We start from the raw sequence: 24,460 nt of genomic DNA, 5'->3' as shown, positions 1-24,460 counted from the left end.
GGTTAAGGATCCAGCATTGCTGTGAGCTGCAGTGTAGGTTGCAGACACGGCTTGGATCTAGTGTTGCTGTGGCCGTGGTCTGGGCTGGCAGCTGCAGCTCCAATTCGACCCCAAGCCTGGGAACCTCAATATGCCATGAGTGCAGCCCTAAAAAGCAACAAACAAACAAAAAACAATAAAACAAAACCTATGGGATGGAGCAAAAGTAATTTTAAGAGGGGAAGTTTATAGCCATAGAAGATCACTTCAGGAAACCAGGAAAGTCTCAAATGAAAAATGAACTTTACACCTAAAGGAACTAGAGAAAGAAGAATGAACAAAACCTAAAGTTAGTAGAAGAAATCATAAAGGTCAGAGCAGAAATAAATGAAATAGAGACTAAAAAAAAAATTAGAAAAGATCTTTGAAACTAAAAGGTAGTTCTTTTAAAAGATAGACAAATTGACAAATCTTTAGCCAGACTCATCAAGAAAAAAAAAAGACGGCCCAAATCAATAAAATCAAAAATGAAAAGAAAGTTACAACCAACACCACAGAGATACAAAGAATTGTAAGAGACTACTATGAGCAACTATATGCCAATAAAGTGGATAACCCAGAAGAAATGGACTAATTCTTAAAAAGGTTAAATCTCCTAAGACTGACCCAGGGAGAAATAGAAAATTTGAATAAACTAATTATTAGTACTGAAATTGAATCAGTAATTAAAAACTCCCAAGTAAAAGCCCAGGACCAGATGGCTTCAGAGGTAAATTCTACCAAACATTTAGAGAAGAGTTAACATCTGTCCTTCTGAAACTATTCTAAAAAATTGTAAAAGAACACTTCTTAACTTATTCTATGAGCAACCATCACTCTGAGACAAAAACCAGACAAGATATTGAACAAAAAATAAAATCACAGGTTAATACCACTAATGAACATAGCTGCAAAAAATCTTCAACAAAATACCAGCAAACCAAATCTAACAATATATTAATAGAATCATACATCTTGATCAAGTAGGATTGATTCTAGGGATACCAAGATTTTTCAATATCTGCAAATCAATCAGTTTGATATACCAAATGAAAAAATTGATTAACATATGATAATCTCAATAGAAGCAGAAAAAAAGTTTGATAAAATTCAATATCCCTTTATGAGTAAAAACTCCAGGAAGCAGGCACAGAGGGAACATAACTCAACATAATGAAAGCTACATATGACAAACCTACAGCTAGAATTATACTTGATAAAAAGCTGGAATTATTTTCGCTAAGATCGGGAACAAGAAAAGGATGCCCATTTTCTTCACTTTTATTCAATACAGTTTTGGAATTCCTAGCCACAGCAATAAAAGAAGAAAAAACAAAAAGAATCCAAATTGGAAAAGAAGTAAAACTGTCACTGCTTACAGATGACATGACACTATACATAGAAAATCCTAAAGATGCTACCATAAAACTATTAGAGCTCATCAATGAATTCAAAAAAGTTGCAAGATACATAATTAACATATAGAAATCTTTTGCATTTGTGTACACTAACAATGAAATATCAGAGAGAGAAATTAAGTAAATAATCCAATTTACCATATCATTAAAAGAATAAAATACCTGGGAATAAACTTACCCATGGAGGCAAAAGACTGCTACTCTGAAAACTATAAGATGCTGGTGAAATAAACTGAAGATTACATGCAAATGAAAAGGTAGCCCATGCTCTTAGATTGGAAGAATGAGTAATTGCTAATGATGACCATACTATACTAGGCAATCTAAAGATTCAATGTAATCCCTATCAAATCACCAATGGCATTTTTTATAGAACTAGAACAAAGATTTTTAAATTTGTATGGAAACACAGAATGCCATGAAGAGTCAAAACAATCTTGAGAATGAAGAAACAGAGCTGGAAGAATCAGATCCCTGACTTCAGACTACATTACAAAGCTATAGCTGTCAAGCAGTATGGTACTGGCACAAAAACAGACACATAAATCTGTTAGAAAGCCCAGAAATAAAGCCATGCACTTATGGTCAATTAATCTATGATAAAAGAGGCAAGAACACACAATGGAGAAAAGACAGTCTCTTCAATAAGTGGTGCTAGAAAAACTGGACAGCTACATGTAAAATAATGAACTTAGAACATTCCCTAACACCCTATGTAAAAATAAACTCAAAATATATTAGAGACCTAAGTGTAAGATCAGATACTATAAAATTCCTAGAGGAAAACACGGAGCACTCTTTGACATCAATTACAGCAATTATCTTTATAGATCCATCTCCCCTAGAGTAATTGAAATAAAAGCAAAATTTTAAAAACAGGACGTAATTAAACTTAATATCTTTCACATAGCAAAAGAAACCATAAACAAAACAAAAAAGACACTCTACAGAATAGGGGAAATTTTTTTTTTTGTCTTTTGCCTTTTTACAGCCACACCCACAGCATATGGAGGTTCCCAGGCTATGGGTCTAATTGGAGTTGTAGCCACCGGCCTACACCAGAGCCACAACAATGCAGGATCCAAGCCGCATCTGCGACCTACACCATACTCATGGTAATGCCAGATCCTTAACTCACTGAGCAAGGCCAGGGATTGAACCTGCAACCTCATGGTTCCTAGTCGGATTTGTTTCTGCTGCGCCATGGCGGGAACTCCGAAGATATTTTCAGTTGATGCAATTGACAAGGGATTAATATCCAAAATATACAAACAGCTCATACAGACTAATGTTAAATAAAACAAACAACCCAATAAAACATGGGCAGAAGACCTAAATAAATATTATTCCAAAGACATACAGATGGCCCACAGCACATGAAAAGATGCTCAATGTCATTAATTACTAAAGAAATTCAAATCAAAACTACAATGAGAAGGAGTTCCTGCCATGGCTCAGTGGTTAAGGAACCTGTTTAGTAACCACGAGGTGGCAGGTTCTATCCCTGGCCTTGCTCAGTGGGTTAAGGATCTGGCGTTGTCATGAGCTGTGGTGTAGGTTGTAGATGTGGCTTTGATCTGGTGTTGCTGTGGCGGGGAGGCCAGCAGCTGAAGATCTGATTCGACCCCTAGCCTTGGAAACTCCATATGCCACAGGTGCAGCCCTTAAAAAAAAAAAAAATTGCAATGAGAAATACCTCACATGGATCCGAATGGCCATCATCAAAAACCCTACAAGTAAGAGAGGGTGTGGAGAAACAGGAACCCTCCTATACACTCTTGGTGGTAATGTAAATTCATGCAGCCATTCTGGAGAACAGTGTGGATGTTCCTTAAAAACCTAAAAATAGAGTTACTATATGGTCCTGCAATCATATTCCTGGGCATATATCCAGAGATAACTCTAATTTGAAAAGATACAGGCACCCCAATGTTCATAGCAGCACTATTCACAATAGCCAAGACATGGACATGCCATCAACAGATGAATGTTAATGAAAGAAACTGTAGTACATATACACACACAGGATTATTATTCAGCCCTAAAAAAAGATAAAATAATGCCATTTGCAGCAACATGGATGGACCTAGAAATTGTCATATTAAGTGAACTCAGAGAAAGACAAATATCGTATGATATCACTTACATGTTGAATCTAAAAAATGGTACAAAGGAACTTATTGACAAAACAGACTCCCAGACATAGAAAACAATTTATGGTTACCAAAGGGTGAAGTGGGGGGAGAGGGATAAATTAGGATTTGGGGATTAAAATGTATACACTATGATATATCAAATAAGTGAACAACAGGATTTGCTCTATAGCACAGGGAACTATACTCAATATATTTTAACAACCTATAATGGAAAAGAATCTGAAAATAATATAGGTGGATAGATAGCTGAATCACTTTGCTGTATACATGAAACTAACACAACATTGAAAGTAGCTATAATAAAAAATTAAAAAAAAACACACCCAAACTCCCAACAGCTCTTTGGTGAACAATAATTTGGAAGAATATATACCAGGGCCAAGAGACACAAAACTCAGGGAACTGCTATTTTATCACGTAGGTTACCAAGTATTAACAGAAAAGTGTTTAAAAAAGTTACAGCGCCTATACTCTAGGACCTATTGTTACTAAAGTGAATATTCTCAAGAGTCCACAGCTAGCATTGCTACCTCGGTAGCTTGGGGGAAAAACATCAGCTTTATTTAAATATAGTCCTGATCATGACACTATTCTAATAATATATGCAATGTTAGTCTTTACATTTTAAGGAAGATGAACGGAACACATGTGAGAGAAGAGCTACCAAAAGTGACAAGGTTTAGGGTTATTTAATCCAGAACAGTGATTCCCAAACTAAGGAATGAGAGAAAGCATGGGATATGGAGTTATCTGGATCTATGAAGCCATGTCACCTCCAAGGACTGCCTTACTTCAATAATAAACAGTTCAACAAGGAGATATGAAGGCTACAGAAATTGACATTAGATGGGGATCACATTTGAAAAGTCTAGGAATTTCTGATCTTGAAGAAAAGAAAGCTAAAGGGATAGAACATAAATATGAGACATGCAATATATTCATGGCAAAATGCTGACAAAAAGTTGAAAAAATCCTGGCAATAACAACATGTTTACCACTCATGAAGAGCCATTTAGGTTATTTACATAGGAAAATTCTCCAGTGCAATGGTTTCCAAATAGAACATCTAATTTGGGGACTTTGAGGTATTTCTTCCAACGTTCTAAGGATAAATCAGATGTAATCGGTGGGGGCTGGTAGGAGGGAAGCTGGCCCAGATAAACGACCCCTGAGTCTAAGCTTCTCTTTATTGTTTGGGGCACTTCGCATCCTTGAACTTCAAAACTGCTTCAGAAACCGGTCTCTGAATTCCCAATGAGGAAAATCTGTCACTATTTCAGAGCCTCAATAATGGTTATCGGCCTACTCAATTCAAAATAGGAAGCGGAGTTTGGATGGAGAATCTGAAATCACTTTCTATTTCCAGCAAAGGGAATTCCCCCACAAGTGGAAAATGTATGTGATCTCTCTCAGGGCCTCACTTTAAATTCCAGGCCCAGGCATGACATTCCAGCACACGGCCTTCAGAAATTCCCTTGGCAGGGCCCATGCCTTTCATGGCCCTTAAAGTACAGGTGAGCCGCCTTATGAGGCAGCTCTACCAAGGTAGGGTCCAGGATCCAATTAGGGGAAAAAGACTGAAGTAACAGCCTCAATTATCTTCTGCTACCCAGTGCTCAGAGCTTTATACATAAATCTACACACACACACACACACACACACACTCACCAAATCAGTTGAATATGTTTGTTTATGCAAAAATCATTATTTGACATCACTATTGATACATAAGAACTTCTAAGAGACAGCTTCCCTTGGCTTAACCCCACATCCTAAGGAAAATATAGAAAGCGAAAGGCAAAATAAAACAAACAAAAAAAAACTCCACCCAAAACGGTATCAACGTGATTAAATGAGTATTTACTAAACATCTACTTTACCCAAAGTGCATTGCTAGATGCCATGAAGACTGCTGAGATATGGTATCTGAGACTAGACTTTTGCATCTGAGGAAATAACATGGAAGCACACAGCTGAAAAATTAAGTCCAATATTGATTTCTAGAAATGTCTTTATATTATCTACTGTTTTGTAACAATAAGTAATGTTTGCATAATGAATTAGCATTTTCATGACTAATGTCCCCATCATTCATTCATTGCTTCTAAACCACAAATTTACAATAGAACTTTAAAGGTAAAGGCCAGATTCTCCACTTGGAAACTTTCACTTTGGCTTTCATGGAGAATCTTCGAAATATTTCCTTCCAGTTGTTGGCTTCTAGAGGGCAACTACGGCCCTTTTCTAAGTAACCAGACTAAGCAATCTCTCTTCACTGATTCATCCACTCGACTTTACTTCATATTCTTCAGTTAACAGAAGCCTTCTAAAGTAGTACAACTCCACATCTAAGAAAGTCAAGGAATATCTTCAGTTCAATTAGAAACTTGGCTTAACAACCTGAAATAAACTAGCAGCCCATGAAATACTTTTTAATTTTCACTGATTTCAATGAATTTTGTCAAGGGAGTAAAGACAAATGTTTTCAAAGACATGATAACTGAACTCTACACCTTTAAAAAGAAAATATGGGGAGCTGGATTATGAGTTCACTCTCTGAGCATGACCTGAGGGAGCATGACCTTGGGTCACCAAAATGTCCACATCAGCTGATGCAGGAGAACAGCAACTGTACCATTAGAGATTTATTCATCTGGATGAATCATGGCCCCCTCTTAAGATGCACGTTCCCCTAGGGAGTTGTCACATTCAGAATACTCAGCTGGTAAAACACCTTGGCATAAATTATTTTATCTGATTTTCCACGGGCCATCAGTTTGGGGCACATGAAGTTCATGTCTTGGCTACTGTAAATAGTGCTGCTATGAACACTGGGGTGCCTGTATCTTTTCAAATTAGAGTTACCCTTTTTTTTTTTTTTTTGCTTTTTAGGGCCACACTCAAGGCATATGGAGGTTTCCAGGCTAGGGGTCCAATTGGAGCTACAGTTGCCGGCCTACACCACAGCTCAGGGCAACGCTGGATCCTTAACCCATGGAGCAAGGCCAGGGATTGAACCTGTAACCTCATGGTTCCCAGTCAGATTCGTTTCCAATGAGCCACGACAGACTTCCTCAAATTAGAGTTATCAAATCAACAGATGGGGCACATGCAAATAAGTTTTGAGGTAGAAGAGAAAAAGGCCAAAGTCTGGCATTCTTTTGGGAAGGCAGGGCTGTTAGGGATGGCAGAGGGACACCCAGATGGCGGGGACAGTGGGAGGGCACTAAGTCAGGTGGGCATGGGCTGTGTAAGATATGAGAGAGGGAGTCTCAAAGAATGATGGGGGATTCAGATGCAGAAAACAACCTGACCAACTGAGCAGTTCTCCCTAGATGCACTAAATCTGAGATTTAGTGCAATAGTCTTGACATGATTTCCTTAGCCCTAAAGGAGATGGAGGACACTGGGGGATAGCAGGAAATACCAGTTCTCAAGCCCCAATAGCCCCTTCGGCTGCAGCTCTAAGAACATCTACCTTGTGATCAAAGTGGAACAATTCAAAAGCCAAAGATTCTAGCCACTGGTTCTAAAGGAGAAAAACAGTCTAGGAAATGATAGAACACAGTCCATGAGAGCCATCTACCTCCAATGGGGTCAAAAGTTCACTTCCTGACTGGAGTTGCTGTCACTCCTTTGACCAAACGCAGAAGGTCTGCCCCATTTCTGGGCATCCTAAGTGCTGTCAACAGCCTGAACAGCTCCCGCAGACACCCTCTGACAATGTTACAGCTGCTTCCTTGCCTGCCAAAACTGCTTCAACTTGTAGGGCTCCCTGCATGCTTTTAAATTGGGACTGGAAGCTACAGCAAACATAGATGATTCAGCTCAAGTGTTTTTCATTTTGATTGCAGAACTGTACATTTGCCTAATGTGGAATGCCTCCACACAGAGTTCCCTTTTACAGACTGTAAGGTGGGTGGCCAACAGGGAGTTCTTTTCTGTGCAGATTTTACTGTGCTGAACTGAAAAACCATTTGCTAGGCTTACGCAGGGAAATCAACCATAGTCCCTGCAACACACACACTGCTGTATAAAGAAATCCAATTGGGAAAGGCAAGTAGTCACTTCATTCCCCAAACTTCCCAAAAACAGTCTCACCAGCTCTTGGCGTACATACTGGGTTTTTGATCCTGCAAACTCTTCAGCATTTCAATGCATGTGCTCACAGATAGGAGTAACACTGCTTCTTAATAGCAAAATGATCTATTTCTAATGTGGGTTTAGAGTCCCCTTTCCCCACAGCAGGTTTAAGTAGAAAAAAACCTCAGGACAACTGGTTCTAACAGAAAACTTGCTGTCATTCTGTAGCTAGTTTGAAATCTGAATACGTGGCAAAGCCTGACGCTCTGTGGTTGCTTTCAGGGGGACAGTGCTCTGGAGTACTGAATCTGTGTTTCCATTTCCTTGATCACATCTCTTGATCACATGCTGCCAATGTAGCAGTCCTCCCCACACTAAAAATCAACATGCAAAGGAAGGAAGAAAACAAAAAAGCACCGTGTTTGGTAGCAGAGGAGAAAAAACACTCATCTGAAAAAATTTGCTCACAGAAATACTTCTCCATCCTTTCTGATATTAATCTTAAGCCTATTTTAATGGGTGCAGATAGACTCTTCTGGAATCTTTTTATGATTTTTGAAGCATTATGTGTTAGAGTAGTAGTTGTCTACAGCTTATTACTTTGACTAAGTGCTTGGTTATGTGTTCAGAACAGAGAAGTATAGACTGATTGGCCAGCTGCAATTGAGGGCAGTGAACAACCATTGCTCATTTAATCTCACCTTCTCATGTGTCTCCCTCATCATTTTCAGGGAAATCAGGATGATGCCAGGCATGCAGCATGCTCTCAATTAATACTGATGAAAGAATGAATGAAATAACCATTGCCCTTCCCTATCCCAACTTCCCAGTGACATCCCACTGACCCACAGGGGCCCAGAGCCATTCATGTGTTTTCACCCCCAGCTGGCCCTCTATGGCTCTGAATTTCTCGCCAGCACCCCTCTTCCACCTGAACTTAATAGTCTTGAGTTTCACTGCATCTTACCAAGAACTGGTACAAAATCTGATAATTTGCTACATTTAGATTGTAATTTTGAGACTTGTTGCTTATTCCAAAAATAATAACTAAAAAGGAATCCTCACCATGTTAAATTACACCTCACGCATGGGTAGCCTATCAATCATCTCACATGTAGCACAGACGACCTTTATTTATTTATTTATTTATTTATTTTGTCTTTTTGCTTTTTAGGGCCACACCTGTGGCATATGGAGGTTCCCAGGCTAGGGGCCTAATCGGAGATACAGCTGCCAGCCTACGCCACAGCCACACCAGATCCGAGCCGCCTCTGAGACCTACACCACAGCTCATGGCAATGCTGGATCCTTAACACACTGAGCGTGGCCAGGGATCGAACTCACAACCTCATGGTTCCTAGTCAGATTCATTTCCACTGCACCACAATGGGAACTCCCACAGATGACCTTTAAATATTCAAGGTGCACTGAAAGACAGAGGCCAAGTTAATAATAAGAAAATAAACAACTGTGATAGAGGGAGACTCCAGACTATTTTTTTAAAAAGCCTATGCAATAGTCTATAGTTCAGAACCTTTACACTTAAAAGGTAAAGCTCTAAATTGAGATACATTGCATCTCTTCTCACAAAACTCTAAAATACTATGAAAACAACCTGAACAGATGATTCAACTCAGGGAACAAAGGGAATGCAAAAGGAAACTCCTACAGAATTTTCTTCTTTTCAAAGGTAATAACATGAAGACTGGACAGTATAGAGTAAATGTAGTTAATAAACCTGAAGTCTAAAGCCAATGGAACAATAAACATAATCCTAAAGCTAATGATGTGTTTAAAATGTCCAAGATCAGATGCGTTTTTATTCCAGATCCTAAAAACATAAATTTACCAATAAACTATTGGTTATTTCTGAAGATTTTTCAAAGGGCAGAAATAGAAGATGTCCCAGTGTTTGAACGAAAGGGTAGATTCTTGCATCTGTGCCTTTAACTTCAATCCCCAACCACATCCTAGAACAAATTGTTAGTTTCTGAGCATCTAGAAAGGAAATCATGGGTCATTTGGAACCAGCGTGGATTCACCAAGAACAAATCACTATGGGAAATGTACTTCATTTCCTTTCATGAAAGGATTTTCTGTTATTTAGAAGAGTGCTGTTCATCAAACGTTTCTCAAGTTCAATGAGGGAAAGGACATAGGCTCTTATTATATGTTATGAGGAGAATCTATTAGTGTGGCCTGGACAATTATAAAGTGAGTTCATTGATGGTTAAACAAGTGATCCAAGAAGTGAACTACAGAATCCTGAGGAGCATGACCTTCATGGGCTGGTTGCAAGGTTTTAAATTTGCTTTTGTTATAAGGACTTTGGTAGAAGACCCCAAAAGGGGAACATGTATATGAATTTGTAAAGTCCATGGATGAAAGAAAACTGGTAATTCTGTTATGGAGGTAAAAAGAAGACCAGGGTTTCCAATTTAACAGATCTCATTAGATTCAACTAATGGCCTATGAAGTAAAATTCTCCAAAATTAATTTGGACCAAATGTTAAGTCCTGAGTTTCAATCTGAAATTCTCCTGCAAACGTAGACGCCACTCCTTATCACCCTGTGTCACTGCCTGACCTCCAGCTGACAAAAAGCCTGTGCCCTCATGGAAGCTTCCCTGATTCCCTGAAAAAGCTGCATCAGTAGGATCCAACTCAGGGCATCACTTTGATTTTGAAAATGAGATTCAAAGCAGACAGCAAATTATGACAATTTTAAACAACACACACTTGAACACTGAAAATCTCAGTCTCTCTGTCTGACTCAGTCCTCTCTGGCAAAGACAGATATCCAGACAAAGTTCATTATTCATGACTCAGAAGATTGGCCCTGAGCCAATGGGTTATACTTCTAGGAGATTATAATTCAAGGGAAGGGGTAGACTCATAACCACAAGATATGGTGAAGGTGGAGGTAGGGTAGAGTGGGAAGAAGAGGTGATGCTGGACTAGGAACAGCCCCGGGGAAGGCACATGGCCCCATCTGTCTAAGTGTCTCAACTTGTTTTTTTTTTAGGGCTGCACCCACAGCACATGGAAGTTCCAGGCTAGGGGTCAAATTGGAGCTGTAGACTCTGTCCAACACCACAGCCTCAGCAATGCCAGATTCAAGCTGTGTCTGCAAACTACACCACAGCTCATGGCGATGCTGGATCCCTGACCCACTGAGTGAGCCCAGGGATCGAACCCGCATCCTCATGGATACTAGTCGGATTCATTTCCATTGTGCCACAATGGGAACTCTCGAAGTGTTTCATCTTGTTCTTTAGTTAGCTGGGGTCTTCCTGTGCCAGGGAAAGCATTTGTGAGAAGAATGAAAGAGTCTCTGTTTCCTAAAAACAAACAAACAAAAAAACCCAACCAAACAAAAAAAGCCTCAAAGCAACAACAAAAGATATCCCCCAAAGTTCACATTCCCAAAACTAAAAGAGAAGGGAGTAAAACCTTTGCCACTAAACAGGAAGACCAGGCAGTTGTGTTTGTACAAGGCTCCCAGGGAGGCGGGGTCAAGCCTAGTGCTAAGATCACAGCTTCCAGCCTCTGCGTGGCTTTCCCTGACCCTCCCGTCTTGGGAGTTCTGGGCCAGCATTCTGATCCCTCTGCCTTCAACAAGGGAAAAACAAAACAAACCGAAACACAGAAAGAGGGAAAGAAAAGACGTGTCTGGGTGTCTGATCTCCTTTTCCCCTCCCTTCTCTGTCTTTAGTCCATCCATCCTGTGACAGATGGTGCTACGTTTGGAGGAGGACACCACTTTAATAAGAGCCCTAGATATTCCAGATTCTTCAGCATTCAAACCTTAGATCATCCTCAGAAAAACACAATGCCTTCATGGAGTTTGTTTCCTGCTTTTGTTTTGTTTTCATTCATTTGTTTTGAAATCACACTCAATGTCTTTCGATGTACTCCACATAAAAGCAAGCCTTTAAAATGCTTACTGCCAAATGCATAAAACATCTTGATAAACAAAAAGAAGCCCATGTGGAGTTGATTTTATCTGGGGAGCACATTTGATTTTAGTATGTTATCACTTTGGAAATGATGCCCCTCAAGTCTCAGACCACAACTCTGTATCTTGACCTCTTCCTTCTCCCCTTTCCATGTTATTTATAAACCATTTCTCCAACAAACTTATCCATGATACCCAATGCCACGTGTTTGGGCTTTTTTTAGTCATATATTTTGCACCTTCATTCAGCTTTGGCTGGAATCCCAGCCCCCTGGCTCAGATGTACTTCAAGCCTGGCAAGAAGGGCCCTTTGAGGTCAGTGGGGCCTTGGTGAGGATCAGGAATTCTGGAAAGACACACAGGCACTGGAGGCCTGAGGAATAACTCTGCTCTTTGGTTTTGATTTCCATTATGCTTTCTTGAGTATCACCCATACAAAATACAGCAACTAAAACCAAGACAAGTGGGCTCTGCGGAGAAAACTTCTCTCCTAAAAGCATAATGCCGTGCCCTCCATGCTCATCCTTTAGATCTAACTGTCCTGTCTTATCATCAAGCCAATCAAAAGGTTAAACCCATTTAAGAAATGAGCTTTCCATTGTCATAAAATGACTATATGATGCAGTCACTTTAGCTGAAAGGTACACCTGGTTTGTGCCCTCCAAAGCATGTATTTATTCTACACATTTTTGCTGGAAATTCTTAAGCTAGAAGAGAAACAGGAGACAGGATGGATTCACAAGTAAGCAAAATAGGGAATTCCCCTTGTGCAGCAGAAACAAATACAGACAGTAACCATGAGGATGCAGGTTCGATCACCGGCCTTGCTCAGTGGGTTAAAGATCTGGCGTTGCCATGAGCTGTGGTGTAGGTCGTAGATGTGGCTTGGATCCTGCGTTGCTGTGGCTGTGGTGCAGGCCGGCAACTACAGCTCAGATTCGACCCCTAGCTTGGGAACCTCCATATGCTGTGGGTGTGGCCCTGAAAAGCACACAAACAAACAAGTGAGCAAAGTGGTTCAGAGAGGGCAGAGGAAGAGGAAGGGAAGAGAACGTGGTCAATATTCCGCCAAACCACACGACTTCTGGGTTCTCTTTCTTTAGTTTCAGAACAGCTTATACCTACTGAGCATTTATGGGCCATGTAGGTTTAAGTTCTTTGCATGTATTAACTTATTTAATCCTCACACGAACCCTGCATGCCAGGCACTATTACTTTCCTCTCTTGTACAAGGAAACCGAGGCACAGAAAGGTGAAGTAACTTCCCTGAGGTCACACAACTTCTAAGTGGTGTAGAGAGGATTCCCATCCAGTCTGTTCTCGGGAGAGCTCTCTGCTCAGTGGGCTCCGGGTTTCCAGCCCCTGTAACACAATGGCTAGACAGACGGCATTCACTCCCTCCCTTTCAGCCTTACAATACCCTCCCCCTACCACCCCAGCTTCTAGTTTGTTACAGGGATTACATATATTACTAAATAAATGTTTTATTATTTAGTATTTATTCAACAAAATTTTTTTGGAATTCTGGAACTCGGGAAGGGTCAAAATTTGGAGGATAAGTTTTCTTAAATTTTGATTTTAAATAAGCTAGCCGTGAGAACAGTAACAAGCTAAAGAAGAGTGTAGCAAAAGGGGCCAGGAGGATGTGTGACTTTCCTTCTCACACCCTGCAAGCTCATCAGTGCTCAGCTAAGGAAGGAAGCACAGAAAGCTGCCTGGAACATTCCAGGGGTGGGGTTCAGACAGCAACACAAGGCCTGCAGTTCAGCCTCCAGCTGTCTAGCCAGATGTACCCTTCAGCAGAAAACCTGAACTCACAACAAAACTACATTTAATGACAAATAAGATGTCATTACAGGGATATATTTGCTTGATAAAAGGCTTAGTCTAGGATCCCTTTAACTATGCCAGTTTAGTGTTTATAGGCTAGATGTGAATTAGAAAAACTGGAGCTCGAAAAAATCCTCTAGTTGAGTACCTGTCAGAAAGGAAGGCAAGGCATCATTCATGCAAGCTGGTGGAAAGACAGATCCAACTGATGACTAATTTTAATTAACACAATTTCCTTTTAACTATTCAGGGGCTTCAACCAGGGGCACAGATGAAGGTACAGCTCACAGAAGACCTTCCTCATGGAAGACCATGAGGAATCCTCAGATGAACCCACTCAATTAATTATATGTGATACAACCCTAGTTTTATGAGGCTCATTGAATTTTATTTACCTGACCAAGGGAAGATTTAAAATGACAGGAAGGTAGGAAACCAGAATCGAGATCCTAAAAATTGTTCTTTCTATACCTCACTGTTCACACACAGAGTAAAGGGTGGGTCTATGACTCAAAGCAAATTCCCTAATGTACACAGAGCTGTATTTTCTAACATTACAGGGAAAAGGGCAGTTCAGGCCTGTGTATGTGTACACATTCCAATTAAGTTAAATAGGTTGTATGAAGTATTCCAGTAATAATGATATACAACGGTAAGAAAACTCAAGTGAAATCTTCTATTGTTTATGTTGCCTAAGAAAAAAATTAATAAAAAGATCACTAACCAAGACACTAACAATCAAGCATAAAAGAAGAGTGAAAAACTGCTACCACCACAAAAAGGGTACATTCATTCAGGTGGTATAGCAGTCATGCAGGATCCTGTGGGAGATGGATGGAGATGGACAGACGGACGAACGGGGACACACACACACAGTTTACATAGGGCTTGGCCTCTAAGTTTTACTCTGCTGGTTAATACCAGTAACTAGTGTCCCCAAAGCTTGCAGGGGTGTATGGTATTTACGCTGTGATACCCAGTCTCAATTTCCAACGGTTTTGTGGCTTTTGCTGTCCTCACCTCCTACCCAAACTCACCCACCTGCCAAGGTCCTTTGCTAAACAATTCTGAGTACAAGAGTATTAAAATGAGGAGCTGTGGATGGTGCAGAGATATACTGATTATTAAACAGTCATTAAAGGAAATGTTGAATGATGTTACTACGTCTATAGTACCATAAAACTGAACACTATTTACTATGGAAGTTTTTATTTACGCCTTACTAAGGAGTGAATACACCATCGCTGGGAGGCAGCATAGCATGTTAGAGGAACACATGGGGGCTTCTCCATCAGCCAGACTGAGTTCTAGTTCTAGCTCTGCCCCTTGTTGGGTGACATACCACAATCTTCTCAAATTCTCTTAACCTCAATGCCTCCTGTGCAAAAGAGGACCACCACAGGCACCTCACAGGGTCTTGGAAGGATGCAAGGTGAGCATACGTGTTTAAGTGTCCTTTATAATTTACACTGTTAGTGCTGTGTTCACATCTGTCCCTTTAATCTGGTGATTGGAAATTTCTAAAATGTATTAATTTTATAAATACACTTTCATTGTTGGCAACATTTTAAAAATCCAAAGGTTAGCAGAGGTAGGGAGGAACCATTATCTTTGACAAGAGGTAGAATTTGGGCAAATGACAGAAGAAAGGGGGGACAAGGAAGCAAAACTATCCTAAGGATAATCTCCAGGTTGATTTCTAAAACCTGGAGAAAAGACCCATAGATAGATGCCGGGGTCTTTATAAAGCTCTGCTCTAAGCGTAAGCTGTGTGTAAACTGTCTCAGCTTGAGGCTATCTAATGATTCCTCCCATAGTTGTGGTCGTTGCTGTCTCCATGGGACTCACCAGCTCAGACTGGCCAACCGCTGGTGGCTCCCATTTCAACATCTTGCTGCTTGTCAGCACCTCCACTAGAGGGCAGCAGGGGGAAGGGAGAGGAAGTCCAAAGGGATCAACGTCAATGCTTGGCAGTAGCAGCTGTCAAGGTGGGGTGCCAAGAAATGGGGGTGCAAGGGGGCAAGTCAACTGAGTGGAAAAGATGAGAGCCTGAGTGATTAGTGGTTTTCCATTTCTAAGTGACGCCAGGGATGGAAGGAGAAAGAGCTCAGCACTGTAGGAAGCTGGAACGAGGTTTTCCAAACCAGCTAATCTTCAGATTCATGTTTGGAATTTTCCTACAACACATATACACAGACATATAACATGCAAACAGACCAACTCCAAGGCACTGCTCTAGGGCTTCTGCATCAGAATCTCAAGGTATGGAGCTTATGAACCTGTATTTTCAAAAAATTCCCAGCTTATTCTGAGTAAGAGCCAAGGTTGGTCTCAAAAGCATGTCTGAGGTCCCTTCCAACTCTCTGAAGATTAATTTCGCTAATAGAAAATATGCCTAAAGCAACCTTCAGAAGGTTGTGAATAAATGGTAAACTCATCTATCTCTCCAGTAACTTGTCTTCAGAGACAGAAGGGGCAGAAGAAAAATGAAAAATGCCAGAGGGTGGATTACAGGTTACATGTTTTGAGTGCTATTACAGACACAATCTTCCCTAACCTTTTAATCCTCACAGCAAATCTGTATGTAGGGAGATTCTGAAACCCCACAGACAGTTACAGAAACCAAGTTCCAGCAAGGCTGCCTTACAGTGGTGGGTCTAGGAGCTGTGATTGCTGATTTTAGCTTATTCCAGTCCATGGCTACATCATACAGTGCCTTTTCAATTCTGTTCTTAATCTAGCAGTATAAACAATCTTTTCATCAAATGATTTCGTGTAGGGAGTTCCTGTGATGGCTCAGTGGAAATGAACCCAACTAGTATCATGAGGATGCAGGTTTGATCCCTAGCCCTGCTTGGTGGGTTAAGGATCCAGCATTGCCATGAGTTGTGGTGTAGGTTACAGATGTGGCTTGGATCTGGTGTTGCTATGGCTGTGGTGTAGGTTAGCAGCTGTAGCTGCAGTTAGATCCCTATCTGGGAACTTCCATATGCTGTGGGTGCAGCTCTAAAGAGACAAAAAATAAACCAAAAAACCCAAATGATTTAGTGGAACTTTGAGGACGATGGCTCAGTCCAAAGTCTATGCAGAACAGGAAGGAGAAAGGTATAAGAGAAGGCCATGACGGCAAGGCTATGGACCCATCTCTAGCCATCTTCTGGTGCTCTAGGAAGCGGGAGGAGATGATCTGTGGTAGTTTGAGTGAGAAAAATGAATAAAGGTGCAAAAATCAAGGTCATGATTCTATGGCTGGCTAAGAACAGAATGCTTTCATATAACGGGCTTGTCTCAACCTCATTCATACATCTCAAAATCTCCATTCTGCTGTGACCACTCTATCCTGAGGATGCCCTTCAACATGCATCTTATAATATTTAATATTTTGCAATGTTTCAAAACAGATTTTTAAATAGATACTACCAAACAGGTTGCCTACAGCCAAAGGCTAACCTGTGGAGGAATGCACGCCAGAGCAGGAGTCTGCATCTTGGCCCTGCTCCTGCCAGTAACTGCTGGAACCTTGGGTAAGAAAGACCTTTCACCTCTCTGAGCCTGGGCTTCCTCATCAATAAACAGAGAGAGTGCATGTTGCAGCTTCCAGACAGACCATGAGGACATATTTAGTGTCAAATTATTTTGAGTTGGTTCCTAACATTTAAAACACAGGAGATTCACATAAAAATAGTTCAAGATCAACTTTTGGGTACACTCCAATGAGGAACAGATGGAGTGGTTTTCCATAGCCCTTTCCACCTTCTAACATACTCGATAATTATTTTTATAGCCTATCATCTGCCTCACCTACTCACACACCCTCTTCTACACACTCACCCTCACTCTAATTCCTGCTAAGGAGACTTCCAAGGCAGCAGGATATTTTTTTAATCTTATTCACAGAAGTGTTCCAAGCACCTAGAATAGTGCCTGGAGCATAAGGAGGTATTCAAAAGCATTTTTGTTTTGTTTTCTTTACACCACTTTTTATTTTTTTAATTTTTAAAAGACTTTTTAAATTGAAGTATAATTTATAATAAAAAATATTTGTTCAATCAATTCTTGGTCACTTTATGTATAGTTTTTTTTTTTTTTCCCCAAGTGAGAGGGAAGCTAAAGGCAACCAGTACAACCCAGGGATAAGATATGAATATACCCAATAGATTCTTGATTTAAAAATCATCATACAGACTTGGTTTTCATAATAAGCTGTCAAATAAGGGCTATCAATCCATGTTCACACTATACATGGTATGTGTGTTTCTCATAAAGATAATCAGATTGAGATTAAAAAATAATGTTGGGGTAGTTTTCATAAGGATTCTGAATGTACCACAAGATCCACCTGTCAGCTGTTTGTTTCACATGCAATGCTTAAAAATACAGCCCACCATGGTTATCCTAAAGGCAAGTGACAGACATTTCAGCATGTGGAATTTCTGTATTGATATAAACTTAAATGTGGATATTGATTTCTCTGGTGGTAAAAGACAGCTCTTAAGACTGAGGAAATGTAATCTCCCACCAATTATATTAAATTCAACAGCTGGCTTTGCAGTTATCACATCCACCACGCTTCTTTTGATAAATGCTCATGGATATCTCCCAGATTGCCCCACCAGGCTTTAATTCTCAAAGCTGTAGAGGGACAAGTGACAGAAAGCATTTGTTGGAAGCACTCAAATGTGACTATGCATTCATGCGGATCTGTTAACTGATGTTTAAATTGTGGCATTCCTCATAAATAAGCATGAGTGACATGCTTTAAGGGTGATCTTCCAAAACAAATGTGACCACAAACTATCAGTGCAACTGATGCTAAAGCTAGCAACTCTTGCTCTGGTCAACCTATGAACAACTCTGCAACATGGAATAAGTAAAATCTCAGCGGAGGTTTAAAGGCAATGCTGCAATATAAATGTGGCTCCATTGGGCACCCCAGCTTTTATATGGTGTTTCATTGTTGATGAATGTAGCGCACTCTGGAGTAAAGTCTGAATAAAGTTTGGAAATTCTGGTACTTTCAAAATGGTCAACCCAATCTCCTTGGTACTTCCAGGTACTAACTCAGGCAGAATTATTTCTATCTAAATAAAAATGTCAGGGAGTTCCGTCGTGGCTCATTGGTTAATGAATCTGACAAAAAACCATGAGGTTGCGGGATCCCTGGCCTCAATCAGTGGGTTAAGGATCCAGAGTTGCCATGAGCTGTGATGTAGGTCGCAAAAACGCAGCTCAGATCTGGCATTTCTGTGGCTCTGGCATAGCCTGGCGGCTATAGCTCCCGATTAGACCCCTAGCCCAGGAACCGCCATATGCTGCGGGGGTGCAGCCCTAGAAAAGATAAAAAGACCAAAAGATAAATAAATAAAAATAAATCTGTCATATTTAGAGCTTAAAACAGGTATTCATGATTCTAAGAATGGTTCTTTTTGAATCAACAGATCTCTAATTGATCAGGGTCCATTTGATGGATATGGACTGAGCTTCCTGTATTATTCTCTAGTATCTTATTTGTGGCTCCACTTAAGGAAATCTAGATTGGAGTGTTTTTCTATTTTTCTGTTTGATGGTTTGCTGTCATTGGAGCAGGCATGAAAAAAGACAGGAGAAAATAGCAGGTGTCCAAGACAAATTCAATTCTTAAGTTGCTCATTTAAATTTCATACTCCTTTAAGTGCAGCCCTAAAAAATGATAATACCTTAATCAGTGCTAAATACTGTCAGCATGCAACTGAAATACTCCCAGCAAAACTTTATGGATATATGTCATTGTTTGAGTATAATTAACATTACAATGTCCACTGTATGGAGAATTCATAGCCAAAGGGGAGTTGTTACTACAGAACTTCAGCCATGTAGTCCAATGGGTTTTCTGTGATTTGGATCAAAGGCGGCCCCTCCTTCCTTGAAGCTCAATATTATGTGCATGTTACACACACATTCATTATGGGATTTCTTACATACTTGCTCTTTTTAAGTTCTTTGTTTCCTTGGCAAATCTTTCAGCCTCTCAAGATTTATTTATGTAAAGGTCTCTAGCACCTAGCTCAAACAATTCTTGGATGAATGAATGAACAAAGTAACCAGTGAGAAGATAAGGGCTGCATTGTAACTACATAGGTGAATAAATATATATGCATGTATGTATACATATGTGTGTGTGTGTTTACTTTTAAAAGTATATAAACATGTGTTATCTAATTTGACCCCTGCAATAATCCTGGGCATTGTCAGTTCAACATGCAGTCTCCAGATCTAGGGCAGCAGTTCTCAACTGAGGCCACTGACCCCAGGGAATACTTAGCAATGTCTGGAGAAGTTCTAGTTCTTACAACTGAGGGTGGAGGGTGACACATAGTAGACAGAGGTCATGGATGCTGCTAACCATGTTACACTGCACAGGACATCTTCCACACAAAAACCATCTGGCCTGAAAAGGCAATAGTGCCAAGGCTGAGAAACCCTCCTATAAGCCCTTGACCACTGAAAGCTATTTTAACACTATGTTCTGTGAACTCCTGTCCAACATATTTTTCTGGGTATACATCCTATAAGAAATTACTCAGTGTATCCTATTAAACTACTTTTTGCATTCAATCATCTTCCTAAAACAACATACAAACTAATCAAAAAGAATGGGAATAGTAAGCTCATGGTTTGATTCCCAATTGCTGACCCAGGTTGAAAGTTTGGTTTGCCACTGAGTTCTTTTAGAGAAGCCACTTGGGTGTAGCTTGGAAGGACCCTGTACTTTCAGGCATAATCCTCTGCCTGAGCTCTCTTAGAATAGTTACAAGTTCACCTGTGTCTTATGATTAAAGCTCCTAGGAGGACAGCTAAAGAGGGCTGGATGGGATTTGAGTATCAGCATTTGAAGAGAAAAACCCAGTGTGGAAATACTAGCAATTTTACCTTTTGCCTTTGAGAAAATCATCCATGACTCGGCGGTTGGGAAGCAGCAAGCAGGCACTGATGGTGCTGCAATGATATGGAGAACCAGAAAGTGGGAGCTAGAAGTCCCTTTTGTTTGCCACAACTAAATATCTTTGTATAATTTACAAATATGACTCCTTGACTTCATAGGTGTAGTGATACAGCACACTTGGATGTTTTATAACTCAATTTTCCAGCAGTATTGTGCACGCTCTAGTGAATATCAATCCCAACAACACAGACATGTAGAGAACACAGAAAACAAAGCATCATAGGGATCATCTTATCCATTGACTTTTCTGCCTTTAAAAATTTTCCTGAATTATTTACCCACACAAAATCACACCTTGAAGCTTACTGTGTAAAACCGAAGTTATAGGAAGCTATGTTTGGACAAGAGTGGGGCACCAGAGTGCCTTGGCAGGCCAGCTCTGATCTCCCAGATCTGTATTAGTCTTGTCTGACCCAGCAACTCATTCTCCTTTGGGATAATTGCAGTTGGCATAGCGTACTTTCTTGAACAGCAACTTAATTGTCCTTGTTCTTCCTCTCTTGAGGAAAAGGTAAACAAAGAGATTAGCCTTTACTACACACCTAACCTACCAGTAACTATGCCAGGTACTTAAGGTGCCAGCTCAGTTAACTTTCATGGATGGCTTTCTGAGCAAGATATTATTACCTCTATTTCAAGATGAGAAATGGACACTGTGTTGAGAAATTAATAAGCTCAGTCACAGAGTTGAAACTGATAGAGCTGAAACTCACACATGCATGTTTGGTTCCCAAAGCCTACATTTTTGGTATATTATTTCTCCACGCTTTCCAAACAGAACTGATTAAAGCCTTTGTTAACATGATGCATTTTGAAAACAAATACCCTGCCATCACCCCCTCATCACCCTCATCCTAGACATCTCCAGTTCCTTTTGTGTGATTTCAAGATGACTCATCGTTAAGGCTCTGTTGTTCTGGTTTATCAATATCCTTCTTCAACCTTGATGCCTAGAACTCACTAGATTATTCTAGGTATGTTGTGGCCAGTTTAGAGTCCAGAGGACTGGCGATTTGCTTGTCCTAGACCTTCTGTTTCTGTTAAGGCAGCCTGAGCTAGTTTACTTTGACAGCTATACCCTAACAGGTTAAATTATATACTTGCAAGGAGTTAAATAACTTGGTCTTTTACAGAGAACTTTCTGTGAAGCAGGAAGGTCACTTCATTTATTTTATAAAACTTAAACATAGGACTTTACATTTATCCCTCTCAAATTTTATCTTGCAGTTTTTGGCCTATTACTGATGGCCATCAAGATATCCTGAATTTTGTGTCTGTCATTCAGCACATTAGCTATCCTTGTTTTTGCATCATCTGTAGATTTGGTGAGTCTGTCTTCCTTGTATTCACTCTCGTCACTGAGTGAAGCACAGGAGAAGGTCCAACTATCACAAAGGCCTGTAGATAGGGCTTGGCATGAGGGAATCCTTGCTGTGTACCCCATCTGTATCTAAGAAATAACACACAAAAAACTTTGGAGTGGAGGGGGACAGTTTTTTTTTTTTTCTCTCTGGAAGTTTTATTAATACATGAGCAACTGAGCTGATAGAAATTAACAGCTTGTCCCCATAACCACAAAGCTGACTACTGATGGAATTGGCTTCAGAGCCCAGAGTTGGTGACTGGTTAATGTTTTTTCCCCATCATGCCATTAAGTGGGACCATTAATGGCAAGAAAGACATCTAAATTTTGTTTTTAAATAATTTCTTGATAGTTTTCTTCTCTGACGGTATGCCCCTTTACTCTTTAAGAGAAAGCCCAAAAGAATTTCCAGTGAATGGACTTTGGTTCTCATAAGCTTGGTTTCATTCCCACTGATCTGTATGGACAAATCTCAGAAAAATGCTATAGGAAACAATGTTATACTCAACACAGGTTCCATATACAAAACAGGGAATGTCAATCCAGTGAAGACGGGAAAAACTTTGGGTAAGGAGGTACAGATTTAGAAACAGTACATGGGGTAACAAAAGTACATGGGGTAACAGTGAGTGTGTGTGGTAAAATTCTCTCGCATGTTGGAGAAGGGGGATAGTATTCTTTTACTTTGACAGCTTCTGCAGTCATGGAGAAACCAGCAGAGATCAGAAGAGGAAACCCAGATTTGATTTCATAAAACAGTCTTTGAACCTTCCTCTCTTCCTGGTGAGGAGAGCCTTGCAAATAACAGACTGCACAGTACCAGAGGCTACTTATTGTTTGGTGGCCCAGGAGGTAACTTTCAAGGATTTTTTTTTTTTTTTAAAGAGAAGAAGCGGCACCTCTTCCCACGAATTTTGGCTACTGATTTAGCCTCAGAAAGAGATGCCCAAATATTTGCTTTGAGGAAATTGCCCATACCTCATCATAAGTTTATGTTTATATTTAATACTTACATCTGAAATAATGAGGTTCAATACTGAGAGTCAAAGTACTACTTTAAACAATCTGAATCTGGAGGATTTATACGGAGTTCATGGAACCACTGCCTATCTCATGGACATAATATGATTCTTGACCTAGGCGGAGCAAGTCAAACAAATGCAACTCCCAGCAATCAGCTGAAATTCCCACAGAGGTGAGTACCATAGCTTGTTCACCACTGTGGGAATCCCAGGACTTTGGCCTTCACTAGTTATGTGAACTAGTTATGTAACTATTACCGGTGTCCTCACCTAAATCAGGGTAATAACAGGACTTTCCTCTTACCACTGCTGTGGGGATTAACTAAGGTTACAGGTATAAAGTACTTAAAACCAGACCCACAAAAATGCTATTATTGCTACGAACTGGTTTTAATTCTCTCTTCCCACATGCCCAGTCCACTTGGTGATGAGCCTGGGAAACTGCCTCAGTCCTTTGGCACTATGTCAGCCACACGGCAAATACTCAGAGAACTGACTTGACTCAAACATGGTAATTCCCAGCATCACACTCAACTCACTACAGACCTGTTTACTATACTGATTAGATTTAATTTTATTAAAAGTATAAGAACTAGAGCATTCAGGTTTTATCAAACTTATCTTCTGAACATACATTGCTAAAACTATAAATATAAAAGTATCCCGTTTTATAGAACTTTACAATGTCATGTCTTAGTTCTATTCTTGAAAGCATCTTAAACATTAGAATCCCTTTCTAGACAGTTTTTTGGGGTTATTAAAATTAGCTTCCAAAACTTGCTTGTGCAACCAAACTGCTCCTTTCAGGTATGTATTGTTATAAATCGGATTCTACATGTCTGCTTAGTTTGTGGGTTTATTTGGGCCTCAAGGTTTAGAGTCACTCAAGCCAATGAGTTACCAGTTGTTGAATACTTATGTGCTTTTCCTAGGGCACCTCAGCACATGGTTTACCTTCATTACCTCCTTGATGGCTTTAAACAAGTTATTTCCCTCCCATTTAACAGATGAGAAAATGGAGGCTCAAAGAGTGTAAGAAACCACCAAAGTCTTTGGAGCACATGCCATCAGTACTTTGCTGATATAGAACCCGGAACCATTTTTGTGCATACAGACTCCCAGTGTGCTTTCATGCACAACACCCAGAACCTGTTTCCTCTTTGTTGTTGTCTGCAGGAGCCATCTCTCTTTTCTATTTTTTTTTTTGCCTTTATTTTTTAAAAAATTTAAAAAGATTTTTATTTTTTATTGCTTTTGCTTTTTTAGGGCTGCACCTGTGGCATGTGGAGGTTCCCAGATTAGGGGTCTAATTGGAGCTACAGCTGCTGACCTACGCCACAGCCACGCCAGATCCAAGCCACATCTGCAACCTACACCACTGCTCTCAGCAACGCGGGATCCTTAACCCACTGAGCGAGGCCAGAGATCAAACCTGCAACCTCTGGTTCCTAGTCAGATTTACTTCCACTGCTCCATGATGGGACTCCCTGCAGGAGCCATCTTAATCTGCACTTAGGCTTACAGTGTGTCTAGGAATTTATGACCTCCAGGGGTCAGTCCTTAACCATCAACTAAAGGCTGTTCTGGACAACCCAGAACACTGCTTCCAGGGGGGACTAAGCCAGATACCA

General features: G+C 40.2%; 1 protein-coding gene across 12 annotated transcripts in view; it reads right to left on the bottom strand.

Moving 5' to 3' along the window:
• Positions 1-24,460, bottom strand: part of GHR (growth hormone receptor) — a 296,319-nt gene that overhangs the window by 129,798 nt on the left and 142,061 nt on the right. For 3 of the 12 annotated variants that reach the window (XM_013990636.2, XM_021076569.1, XM_021076568.1), the window contains exon 3: positions 20,372-20,437. In XM_013990636.2, coding sequence (XP_013846090.2) covers positions 20,372-20,437 — 66 coding nt within the window. 12 annotated transcript variants of the gene reach the window in all.

Source organism: Sus scrofa, chromosome 16, assembly GCF_000003025.6.
Source record: "Sus scrofa isolate TJ Tabasco breed Duroc chromosome 16, Sscrofa11.1, whole genome shotgun sequence".
In the NCBI taxonomy this organism is placed as follows: domain Eukaryota; kingdom Metazoa; phylum Chordata; class Mammalia; order Artiodactyla; family Suidae; genus Sus; species Sus scrofa.
This window is presented reverse-complemented; position numbering and strand designations above follow the sequence as displayed.